Source organism: Pteropus vampyrus, unplaced genomic scaffold, assembly GCF_000151845.1.
Source record: "Pteropus vampyrus isolate Shadow unplaced genomic scaffold, Pvam_2.0 Scaffold239, whole genome shotgun sequence".
Taxonomy (NCBI): Eukaryota; Metazoa; Chordata; class Mammalia; order Chiroptera; family Pteropodidae; genus Pteropus; species Pteropus vampyrus.
Window position 1 is genome coordinate 495,994 of NW_011889020.1, and position 11,356 is coordinate 507,349.

Consider the following 11,356-nt stretch of genomic DNA (forward strand, 5'->3'; position numbering starts at 1 on the left):
GTGCTGCCCTAGACCTAGAGAGGTTGGCATATAATGTGTTGTAGATTGTACTGTGTATTCTGTGCAATCTAAAAAATTCTGGATTCCAAAGTATATCTGCCCAAGTATTTTAGACCTGTTGAATGAACGTCTGAGCGGGGGCCTCCGTGTTTCTGCCGTATTGAACAGTGTTTCTGTGAGCAGGCTTGTCTGTGTCTGGTGCCCCGTGGTGTGTTTTGGGGGGTATCAGCCTAGCAGGGTGGAATCGCTGGGCCGTGAGGAGTACACGTGCTCAGCTTTACAAGGAGAGCTGAGCACGTGTACTCCTCGTTTGCAGCTCCGTCTATTCTGACAGCCGCGTGAGAGCGTTTTGAGGTCCACGTCTTCGTTAACACTGGTCTCGTCAGACTTTGGTTTTGTCAGTCTGCCGGGTGGACGATGGCGAGCTCCTTTGGAGCACGTGCGCCATCGCATGATTCTTCAGCTTATGCCCCTGGTGCATAAGCTGGTGCTGTCCTCTGCGCTTAGGGGAGAATCTGTCTAAGCGCCTTTCTTACCTGGCAGGGCCTCCTCGGTCTGACCCCGGCCGACCTCTTGACCTCTTGACTTCTTGGTTCTAAGACCCTTGGAAAGTTCATCCCATCTTCTGAACGTCCCAGCTTTCTTCTTGATCCTTAACCTTGCTCTTTTTCAGATTTAAAATAGCTTCTCCTTCTCTCCTTTTTACTTTTTACTACGTCGCTGTGTTTGTGTCTGAAGTGAACACGGTCGTTACACAGCTCTTCACCAATTCTTAAAAATTTTTTTTTCCTGTAGAAGTAAATCAGAATGAGTTATGCAGAAAAATCCGATGAAATCACGAAAGATGAGTGGATGGAAAAACTCAATAACTTACATGTCCAGCGAGCAGACATGAATCGTCTCATCATGAACTACCTGGTCACAGGTAATGGCTTACAATGGGATTCTGCTGATTCTCCCTTTGTGTCCACGCACTGGGAACCACACCGCTGAGGTTCCGTGGTGAAGTCACGTGTTCAGACGTCGTGGAAACGCAGCGCTAGCTCGGCTTCATACGTCGCGATGTTAGACACCCTCTTCTAGAAGTGAGGTCATCGTTCCAGGTCCCTGAAACCTCAGGCGAACACCTGTTTCTTGGCTATGGACAGTTTTGTAGTTAATTGAGATGATTAACGTTCTGAAGTACGTTTAAAGCCCAGGTCATGGGTCTTTTCTGGCCAGGCTGGTAAAGTGTGCTGGGCTGCTTCTGGAAGGTTCCCAGCTCGGAGGAGGAAAGGGGGAGGGGCAGCACGTGGGGGGACACCAAAGTGGTCTGTAGCTAACACTCAGTCCCCCTTGACACCAGAAAGGAAAAGGGTCACTCTACAGGGTAGGGAAGCCCAGATGTCTCCTTCCCTTTAGCTACCAGTGCCCCCATTATAGGTTCTGTTGAGATTTTTTTCTAAGGTGAGGAGGAAGTATCACCCCGTGTGTGTGTGTGTGTGTGTGGAGAGAAGGTCGGGGAGAGGTACACACTGCTTTGACGTGGAGAACTGGACTCCCTGGAGTGAACATGGCAGGTCCCTGCAGGCTGCAAGGTGTGGCCAGTGCATGTCACCTCACCTGGACAGACCTGCTGCCACTGGACCTAGAATGGCAGCCTCTTCGAGGGGCCCACAGCAGCATAGCGGGCTTCCATGCGTTCCTGTCGCCTCCGGCTGGCGGGGGAGCGGTTTTGGATGGGGCGGAAAGAGATAGTGTCCTGTGTTTCAAGGGCATACCGGGGAAACCACAGAGGTGTCACTGCGGAACCTCTCGGGTTGGTTACTCGAGGCGAATGGGTCTCCTAGCGCCGGAGGGGCTCTGCAGTCACGTCTCACTGGCTTTCCGAGCACTGAGGATGGTTTTCATTGCAGAGGGCTTTAAGGAAGCCGCGGAGAAGTTTCGCATGGAATCCGGGATCGAGCCGAGTGTGGACCTGGAAACCCTCGACGAGCGAATCAAAATCCGCGAGATGCTGCTGAAAGGCCAGATCCAGGAGGCCATCGCCCTGATCAACAGCCTCCACCCAGAGCTGCTGGACACGAACCGCTATCTATACTTCCACCTGCAGGTGGGTTTGGCCGAGAGGGCCCGGCTTGCGCACGTTCAATGAGTTGGGTGATTTGTGATGACTCGGATATGACGAGGCCAGTCTGTGCGGACGGGATGTTGTTTTCATCTTTGTGGGGAAGGGGTTCAAGTTGGCTGTTCTCTTCTGGGTTTCAGAAGCAGCCTCTTGCTGTTAGTGCGAGTGTAGTCACTCGGAGGCCAGGACAGTGGCCTTTCAGGCGTCCTGTGGGCGCGGAAGCGCAGTGCGGCGCCGGCCGCCCCTGGCCCGGGGCGGGTGTGAGCCTGTCTGCCTTCGCCCCGACCAGCAACAGCACCTGATCGAGCTGATCCGCCAGCGGGAGACGGAGGCGGCGCTGGAGTTCGCGCAGACGCAGCTGGCGGAGCAGGGCGAGGAGAGCAGGGAGTGCCTGACGGAGATGGAGCGCACGCTGGCGCTGCTGGCCTTCGACAACCCCGAGGAGTCGCCCTTCGGAGACCTGCTGAACATGATGCAGCGGCAGAAGGTGAGACGGGGCGCCCTCCCGCTCCCCTGGGCGGGCTCCAGAGTGGGGGTTCCGGACAGACACGGTGCCTAGTGAGGCTGCTGCCGAGTGGCAGGCTTCGTTTCTGGACGTGTGGCACTGCGGTGCGACAGCATCAGCTTTTCTCTCGTGTGCCCTCTCTTACAGTGTCAAACTGGGGACAGCTCAGAGCTGTGACTTCCTTAGAAGGTTGACCCTGGAACAACGCGGGGTTTAGGTCACCTGTCGTGTGTAGTCGAAAAACCGTGTGTAGCTTTGACTTCCCCAGAAGTGAACTACTGTGTATAGGTTCCTCGGTACCTGCGGGGAGTGGTCACAGCCCCGCCCCCAAAGGTCCCCGGCCATAGATGCTCAGGTCCCCTTAGAAGCTGGCGGAGCAGTGCGTGCTGCCATGCCCACGGACTCCCGCCTGCTGCCGCAGCTCCCGGGGACCCGGAGCGCTGGCTGCGTGTTGGCTGAGACCCTCTGCAGGCACGAGACCTTTGCAGTTAAGACCCACATTGTCCCAGGTCACCTCTGTGCAGGCCTTTGCCCATCTGTCTCCTTCATCTTAACCTTCCTCCTGCTCGTCTGGAGACTCTTAGGAGTAGGTGACCCAGTGTTTTTTGCTTAAAATCCCATACTTGCTTCTGAAACGTCTTCGCTGCTGCTTCCACGTTCCAGCCCACCTGGTGGCTTGTCACCTCCCAGACGCAGCTCCCTGTCCCCATCACCCCCACTGTGCTGGAAGGTGTGCTCTTAAACTTGTGTTACCCCATCCTGCCTTTCTACTCACAGTTCCGCCAGCCTGGCTCGTGGCCCTTACCTGCCCGCCAGGCCACACGTGGCGTCTGCTGCCAGACCACGAGCCCTGGGCAGAGACGTGGGTTCGCACCCTCCAGAGTGCCCGCCTCCCGGGCACGGGCGTCGTGCTAGTTTGGGTGAACGAGCAGCTTCGCCCGTGTGGTTGGGCTCCAGTGTTTCACATGCGCGCCCCCAGACCCGGCACTGTGTGGGTGCTCGTCATCGGCTCCCCTTTCTTCCAGGTGTGGAGCGAAGTGAACCAAGCTGTCCTCGATTACGAAAACCGGGAGTCTACACCCAAGCTGGCAAAGTTACTGAAACTGCTCCTTTGGGCTCAGAATGAGCTGGACCAGAAGAAAGTAAAATATCCCAAAATGACGGACCTCAGTAAAGGTGTGATCGAGGAGCCCAAGTAGGTCAGCGGGCGGCCCCGCGCGGCCGGCCCAGGAGCTCCGGAGCGTGCGGCGGCGCAGGAGACGGCTCTTCCCCCCCTTACGATTTTCGACTCGGCATCTTCTTATAAAGGGAAAAGCGACCCTTTTAAGGGCTGGACAGCTCGCAGAGGAAGAAGCGTCTCTGGAAGCCTGACGGCCGACTGCACGGTGGCGTCCTGCAGGCGGCGGTGGTGGCGGTGGCGCCCAGCGCGTGTGGCCTCCTGCTCCTGAGGGATGTGTTGGCCACTGCGCGCCAGGCTGCTGGGGACACCAGTTAGCCTTCAGGCCTCCCACCCCGTCGAGAAGCACTGACCGTAGCTTTGCTTTCTGTCCGCTCGCAGGCAGGCGACACAGCTTCCTGACCCTCTCCGCCGCCTCAGGCCATGGTGTAGAAGTTTCCCTCGCCTCCTCGGTGTCCTGTTTCTTTCGTTTTTCATAGGAAAGACTATAAATTTGTAAACCCTGACTCAAAGACTTGCCATGTGTGAGGATATCGAGTGTGATTTCTTTTCCCTTTCTGTCTGGGCTGTGTGGCTTCTGGGGACGTGTGTGAGACGGGTGGGGCCGTGTTTTTTAATTTTTCAAATATATATTTTGGTGCTGTATGTGGTGAGAGATTCTTTCCTAGTGGATCCATGAATTTTCGCTTCTAGGTTTGCTGAAAATAAAGGTTTCTCTTTGATGTCGAGAATGAGCGAAGTGGCCTCTAGAAAGTCTCAGTCATCTGAACACACGTTTCGGGGGCTGTTCCCCGTGGTGAAGGCAGCTGGGGGAGCACAGTGCCTGGTCCGTGTGCCTAGGAGGGCGTGCCGTGCTGACGGCAGCCAGCCTCGGCGTGCGGCCGGCCTCGGCCTGCACGTGCGCCTGTCCACGGCTTCGCTCCGCCGTGTCGGCCATGTCCGTAGCCTCCCCATCCTGTGCTCTCCTCTGTCCCTCACGCCGGGCGTGAGACGTCGGCTTTGTGGACTACTGGGGTGCTGACCCTGCGGGGGGCGTCTGGAGGAGGTGCTCCCTGGGAGTGCTGACCCACTCCGCCCATCATCGTCTCAGATGTGACCTTTCAGGGTCGTTTCCTCTGAGGTCGGAGGTCACAAGTTGGAAAGAAAGGGACTTTTAGTGTTCAGGGAAATGACACCCACAGCGGAATCGGTGACAGGTACGAGGAGAGGTGGAGCCGGAAGTCGGTTTCTGGGAAAGCCGCAGGGAGTCCCCATCTCCCTGACCCGTGTCACAGTGCGTATGAGGCCGCTCACGGCGTGACTGGCACGTAATCAGTTTGACGCCGTCGTCACGGGAGGGTCTGAGGTGTGTGCTTGTGGCGAGTCAGCTCAGGGGCTCCCCGCAGAGCCCTGGGACCCAATGGCCTTCGTCACGCGCCTGCCACGTCACGGAGCGGTTCTGAGGCCGAGCGTCACCCTTTGGCTTACCAACTCGGCAAGCGAGTCACTTCGGAGTGAGCCAGGTGCCGTCCTCGCCGCCCTCACTCCCCCGACCTGCGAGCGGGCTGCAGCCTCCGAAGACAGTGGCTTCGCAGTCTTTCCCCGTGAGCCCCCTTTTGGCAGTCTGCGTGTTCGGCAAACTAAGCCATTTGGGGGATGGCGCGAATCTTCTGCTTCACCTCACTCGGACCTTCCTGTCGTGTTTATTAAAATGTAACGTTACAGAGAGTCTTTATTTCACACTTTCTTGTAGAAAATGCCTGGCAGGAATACGGTTAGAGGGTGCTCTGGTCTGTCCCCGACGGCAGCTGTGTGAGGCTCAGCCTCGTGTGGAAACTCTAGCATAGGGCTTATTGCCGAGGAGGTGAGAACTAGCGTACTCGGCCCTTCAAACGGAGGTTTCCAGGTTCCAGAAAAGGTGCGCGGTTCTCACACTGCTGTTAGAGATGGAGGTCCCCCCCGCCGCACGCGACGCAGAGGCCCCGTGGGAGGCCTCGGGGACACAGAGGCGATCCTGTCCAGTCAGGACGCGTTGTGAGGACGTGTAGGGGAAACACGTCGAGGACGGTTTTTCTGAGGGGCCAGGATGTCTCTCAGTCCTGCGCGCTGGAGGCTTTGGAGTGGCCGACCCAGAGGTCCCGGGGAGAATCGTGCCCGCTGCGTTACAGGCATGGAGCAGGCCCCCCGGCTGCGTTGCCGGGTCTCCGTGTGAAGGGAGCGGCAGGCACAAGGCAGCGGTGGCCACAGTGGCCTACACACCTCGCGCCAGACACAGGACGTCCGCGCCGGTCCTCGTCGGCCTGGACCAGGGTGGCTTCCGACGATGATGCTCTGCTACCACGTGTGCTGTTTCTTCACGTGTCCAGAAATGTGTCTTCTTTTGCTTTTGTGGATCGGTGGTAAGTCGTGTCGTCGGCATGGGTCTCGCAAACCCTGCAGCCGTCGCCTGCTGTCGGTGCTGCCGAGTGTCGTCGCACTTGGACCCTGTGGCTTCGTGCCGGTCCCGTGGGCGGGTGTCCCCCTCGGGGATTTGGAAAATGCAGAGGAGGTTGCCTTGGCTGCTGCTCCCTAATTCTGCAGCGAAGTGTTTCCGTTTCTCAGCGTGGTCCTCTGAAAGCTTTTCTTCCATAAAGATGGTCCAGGGAGGACGAGAACGAAGCGCGTTGCTGCCGCCTTGTCGCTGAGTGTCGCGGAGTTAGAGCTGGACATGGGCAGGGCCGCCGAGTGTCGCCCCTTTACGCCTAGCTGTCGCTCCGTCCCCGCTCGGAGCCGCTCCCAGCCTGCCTCGTCTGTGTGTGCCTGTCTCGCTTGAAACCTGTCGCTGGCCTTAGAGCTGGCGCTTCACTCCCGTGCGTGGGAAGGAAGCAGGGTGTCGGGCCGCGCCCCGCGGCTTTGAGGCCGACTTGGCTGTCCTGCGTGACGGCCGGCATGGGAGGGCTTCAGTCGCGTGGGTCAGTGGGACGGCCACACCCACGCAGGCCCTGCTCCCGGTGCTCAGGCCTGTGTCCCTCGGGCCGCGGTTCCCGTGTTGTCACGGCCGGCAGCATCTTCCAGGTGAGCGGTTGTTGGACACTGCCAGGGACGTGGAGTGACAGTGGCCGTGCCCTCTGGTGAAGTACAGAAGCGAGGGGCTTTGTGCCGCAGTGGGGCACTGTGGGATGTGGCCGTTGGGACGCGCAGGCCTCTTGGACGAGAATAGGACGGGCGAGCCTGCCACCCCCACGTGCCCGCACCGTCCTCGTGTTCTTCACGTGGCTCTCCCCGCCTTGCAGGAGGCGGCCGGCGGCTCCCGCTGACACAGCGCCCGCAGCAGTGGGAGCCCGGGTGCCCAGCACGTGGCCCCGCCTGTCTCAATGTCGTGCCTGAGCTCCGCGACGCCATTGAGGTCGTCCTCCTTGCGGTGAGGACGGGCCGTGGGCAGGACTGGCAGTGGCAGACCCTCCTGTGGTGGGCGGGCTGTCTTGAGCTGTTTTCCCCGTGCCCACCCCCACCCGGTGGTCAGCAGGCCCCAGCCCCGGTGGCAGGTAGCAGGTGGCAGGTCCGCGGTGGGTGGGGTCTGGGTGTGCTGGCCCAGGGGGCTCCGCCTGCGGTGTCTGCGGCCCTGCAGTTGCATCTCTGCGAGACAGGTGCCACACCGCAGTGCGTGTGACGCGCGAGCTGACCTCACCAGCACCCGGAGGACGAGCCGCTGCAGAGCCCGTCACCACGAAGCTCGTCCTTCTGGGTTCCAGTTCAGTTTCCCTGCCATTCGGGATCGGTTCTGCTCCGGGGGAGTCTCCCACCGTTGGTTCACACAGGTCGTATCCAGAGCCAAGACTATTTCTCACTCTTACCCGTCAGCGGCGGGCGAGGTCATCTGTCAGTGCCACTTACCGACCCCCATCTTCAGGGGGAGGAACGGTGCGTGGTGGGCTGCAGAGCGGGCAGCGCTGACGGGGCGCCGGGGGGGGCCCAGGCCCTGGTCCACATCGTCTGCCGGGGCCCCAGGCCCTGGTCCACATGGTCTGCCAGGGCCGCGGTGGCCGGGGCCACGTGGTCTGCCGGGGCTGTGGTGGCCGGGCCCGCGCAGTGGGGCTGGCTCTGCAGGCTGTGAGGGAGCAGTGGCAGCACAGCAGTGAGGTGGGGGCTGTGAAGAAACCTCTGTGGCATGTCACCGCACGAGAGACCCGGACGAGAGGAGCCAGCATCCCCACTGGGACAGCTCCGTCACCGACATCGACCCCTCTCTCGAACAACAGGCGTTCAACTCACTGTGACTGTCCGCTGACAGCCCCCGGTCATTTCACCGTGAACGTCAAGGGCAGTTGGTGGGCTGGGTCGGAGGGAGCGCACAGAATCAGGCCTGCAGAGCGTGTGTCTACCGCGGCTGCTGCCGACACCAGTGTTTGTAGGCTCCCTATGGAATGTGACACTTTCTAGCTGCAGTGGCTGCCACAAACCCTCCCCAACCTTCCTCCGTAGGACGTAGAACGGGAGGCCCCGCCAAGCCCAGCGTTGCTCCCTGAGCCCCCTCAGGCGGACCCCGCCCCATCCCTTGCCCACCCAGCCCACATACTCGGCCTAGCCCTCCTGCCTCGCTACCGCCTGGAGCATTGCAGTGGCTGTGTCCTCCCCGCCTCCATGCTGGTCACCCTGAGCTGTCCACATAGCCAAGTGATCTGCGATGCTCCGATGGCTCCCACCCTCAGCCCCGCTGGCCTCCTGGACCCCGAGGCCTGTGGGGTCTGCACTGCCACCGCTGCTTTGACCTGTTCCTCTCCCCGCAACCCCGCTGGGTCCCCTGCAGCCCCAGGGCCCCAGGGCATGCCCCGAGTACCTGAGTGGCTTGCCCTTGTCCCCATCTGCTTGCTTCCTCCTCCCCTGGAACAGACCCCATACACATCTTTTCAGGGGTACAGCCCCGCCCCGCCCAATGGCAGAAGCAGCTCCCCCCGCACCCCGTGTCTGTGTTGTGTCTCTCCGCCCAGAACACCAGCTCTGGGAGGAAAGGGACTAGGTAATCAAGTGTCCACGACAAAGCGATCCTGGGTCTCCCTAAGAAACTTCAAAGAAGCTGGTGCGGCAGAGGGGAGCGAAGTATCAGGCAGAGGGTGGAATGTCATGGGAAGCGAGTTTAGCGACAAGTCTCAAGCTTTGGTCGTGGTGTAGGGACGGTTAGGCTCTGTCCTAAGTGTGGGAAGAACCCCCTCGTGCTGGGAGCTGGCCCGGGCGCCAGGCCTCAGTGGGGAGGGATAGCGGAGGGCCGGGGTGTGCGCAGAGGCGGCAGCTGGAGAAAGCAGAGTGGCTGGGGACACAGTCGTCCTAGTGTCCCAGTGTCCCAGCCTTTCTGTGCTGGCCGTGTCTGTCACGAGGGTGGGACTATGTGGCAGGCTTCTCATGCGAGGGCCTCCTGAAGCTCGGCAGGCAGCTTTGGGAGGAACTCCGGCCCCTCCAGCGAGCACCTGCTGCATGAACACAGCTTCAGCCGCCCAGCGCTGGCCCCTGGTTCAGGGTCACAGACCAGAGCCCACCCCCAAAGATCTACTTGCAAAGCCAGTTGACCTTGAGTCTTTCTAGGCTCACACTTAATCCACCCCTGACTCCCGTTTCATGCTCACGGCCCTGTGGGGTGCGGACCACCAGCACCCTCATTGACAGCCGGCCCTGCAGACTTCCCTCCAGCAGTGTGTCCAAGGCCGGCGCGGGGTCAGGATCGCCACGGGCCCCGCCTCTCCGAAGCCCCGTTTTCCCCGTGCACCACCGGCGAGCCCCCGCGCCATGCCGCCGGCCAGACGCTGCCAGGCATACTCCGGGGAGCCGCGGGAGGCTGGGGACCCAGCATCTGACCGCGGAGGTTTGCCGGCCTCCCCCGGGACGTCTGCGGGGCGGAGACCACGACGTGTGCTCCGCCTGCGGCCCGCCCGCTGTGGTGGCAGTCCGGGGGCGACACGTCCTGGGAGCGCCGGACGGAAGCGCTGCTGGGACTGACACGTGGATTTGGGCGGCGCTGCCCGCGTGGGCCGGCGGGGCGGGAGCCGGCCCCGTACTCACTGCGCCGCGGCCGTCTGTGCCTGATGCCGCCGCCGGAGCCGGCTCGCAGGGACTCGGCAGAGGACGCCCAGTGGTCCAGGTCGGTGGTGCGGCGCGAGGCGGGTGGGGAGGGAGCCGTGCGTCCTGCTCGGAGATATCCCGCTGCCCGGCCCCCTGCGCTCTGCCTGGGGTCAGCCCCTGCCCCGGGAGGAAGGAGCGCACAGGTACCCCAACCTCGGACCGCCTCCCTTCCATCCAGCCCCAGGGCCCCAGGCGTGCCCCCAGCCCTCCCCAGGGGCCCAGGAGTAATGCAGGCAGCGTGTGCAGGCCAAGCAGCGGCCCGGGAGGCCTTCCCCAGTGGGGGCCACCCACCTGGACAGGAAGAGGGATGGCTCCCGGGCATGGCCTCACGCCCTGAAACTGGCCCTGCCAGGAGCATCACACCTGTGACCACACCTGAGGGCCCTGAGGAACAGTCCAGGGTCACCTGGCAGGGCAGTCATGGGCCTGTGAGGGCAGCACATGCCGGAGTCTGTGGCCGGGTGGCTGACTCCTGCCATCATGTGTCGTGTGTGATGTGGATAAGGGCCCAGTGGGGGAGGAAAGGCCCAGGCAGGTCACCCACCCGTTTCATATCTGTCTGCACTATCCGCTGCCGCGGGCAGATAGCAACCAGGAACCAGGTGGGGTCCCCAGGGGAGCCCCCAGGCCACTGAGGCTCAGCCCTGGCTCTGGTTCCGTGGCCTGACGCCAAGCCAGCCGGATCCCAGGCCCAAAGTCAGGCCCTGCGATTCCAGGGCCAGCCTGCCCCCAGCTTTGAGTTCTCAGGGACTTCCCCCTACTTCCTGCAAGATGATGGAATCTTCCTACGTTTGCCCCCCACCAGCACAGGGGGGCAGGAAGGCCCTAAGGGACAGCCCCCCAGTGTTGGGTCAAAACGAAGGCAGAGCTAGTGGGGAAGATGGAGAGAGGCTGATGTTCAAAAGAAGCCAGAAGGAGACAGGGCACCACGAGCAGAGCGGGGACGGGCTGGCCGAGATGAGCGCTCGGAAGCCCCAGTGATGGCCCTATGTCCCGGGGTTAGCTGAGTGCCGAGTGACGGGGTGTGCGCGCGCCCAGAGACAGCCCCGGGGCCTTCCTCCGACTCCCTCCCTCCCTCCCTCCCCATGCTGCTGGCTACCTAGGGCCATAGAGCACTCTGCAAACTCTCCAAAACTCTCCTCTCGGGTGACTAATGACAGTTTGCTGAACTGGCTCTGCCTGGCTCTGCCTTAACTACTCCCCCGCCGCCCCCCCCACGTGGTGTAGAAAGGTGCTGTGCTCACGCCCAGGACTGTGGTGGCAGGGCCCCAGGAGCCCTGGAGGGGGCTGTGGGGTCCTGGGTGGAGTCGAGCTGTCACACCTGAATAGACAGTGACAGTGGCAGTAAGTACTGCAGGCTCGGCTGGCCCAGGGCATGGGCTGCCACGTGTGTGCTCACAGTGGCCCAGGAGGCCTGGCCACTCTCCAGCAGCATTACAGGGGCAGGGGTGACCAGCAGCCTTGGACCCACACGTCCTCTCCAGCTTGCTGCCCTCCT

The 11,356-nt window shown here is 61.5% G+C and overlaps 3 protein-coding genes across 4 annotated transcripts in view; all 3 read left to right on the forward strand.

The window, feature by feature from the left end:
• Nucleotides 1-795: 795 nt before the first annotated feature.
• GID8 (GID complex subunit 8 homolog) lies at nucleotides 796-4,434 on the forward strand. Its single transcript, XM_011374062.2, has 4 exons — nucleotides 796-925; nucleotides 1,896-2,092; nucleotides 2,397-2,594; nucleotides 3,638-4,434. The coding sequence occupies exons 1-4, from the start codon at nucleotides 808-810 to the stop codon at nucleotides 3,809-3,811; spliced, it is 687 nt and encodes a 228-aa protein (XP_011372364.1). The 5' UTR covers nucleotides 796-807; the 3' UTR covers nucleotides 3,812-4,434.
• Nucleotides 4,435-4,633: 199 nt separating this feature from the next.
• Nucleotides 4,634-11,356, forward strand: part of SLC17A9 (solute carrier family 17 member 9) — a 28,833-nt gene continuing 22,110 nt past the window's right edge. The window contains exon 1 of the mRNA XM_011374135.2: nucleotides 4,634-9,877. Within this exon, the coding sequence (XP_011372437.1) occupies nucleotides 9,822-9,877 (56 nt within the window). The 5' untranslated portion in view covers nucleotides 4,634-9,821. The remainder of the gene's footprint in view (nucleotides 9,878-11,356) is intronic.
• LOC111728946 overlaps nucleotides 9,884-11,356 on the forward strand; it is an 8,089-nt gene continuing 6,616 nt past the window's right edge. Inside the window, exon 1 of one of the 2 annotated variants that reach the window (XM_023519867.1) lies at nucleotides 9,884-11,356. The gene's annotated coding sequence lies outside the window, so the exon portion shown is untranslated. The other variant, XM_023519868.1, reaches the window with a different exon arrangement.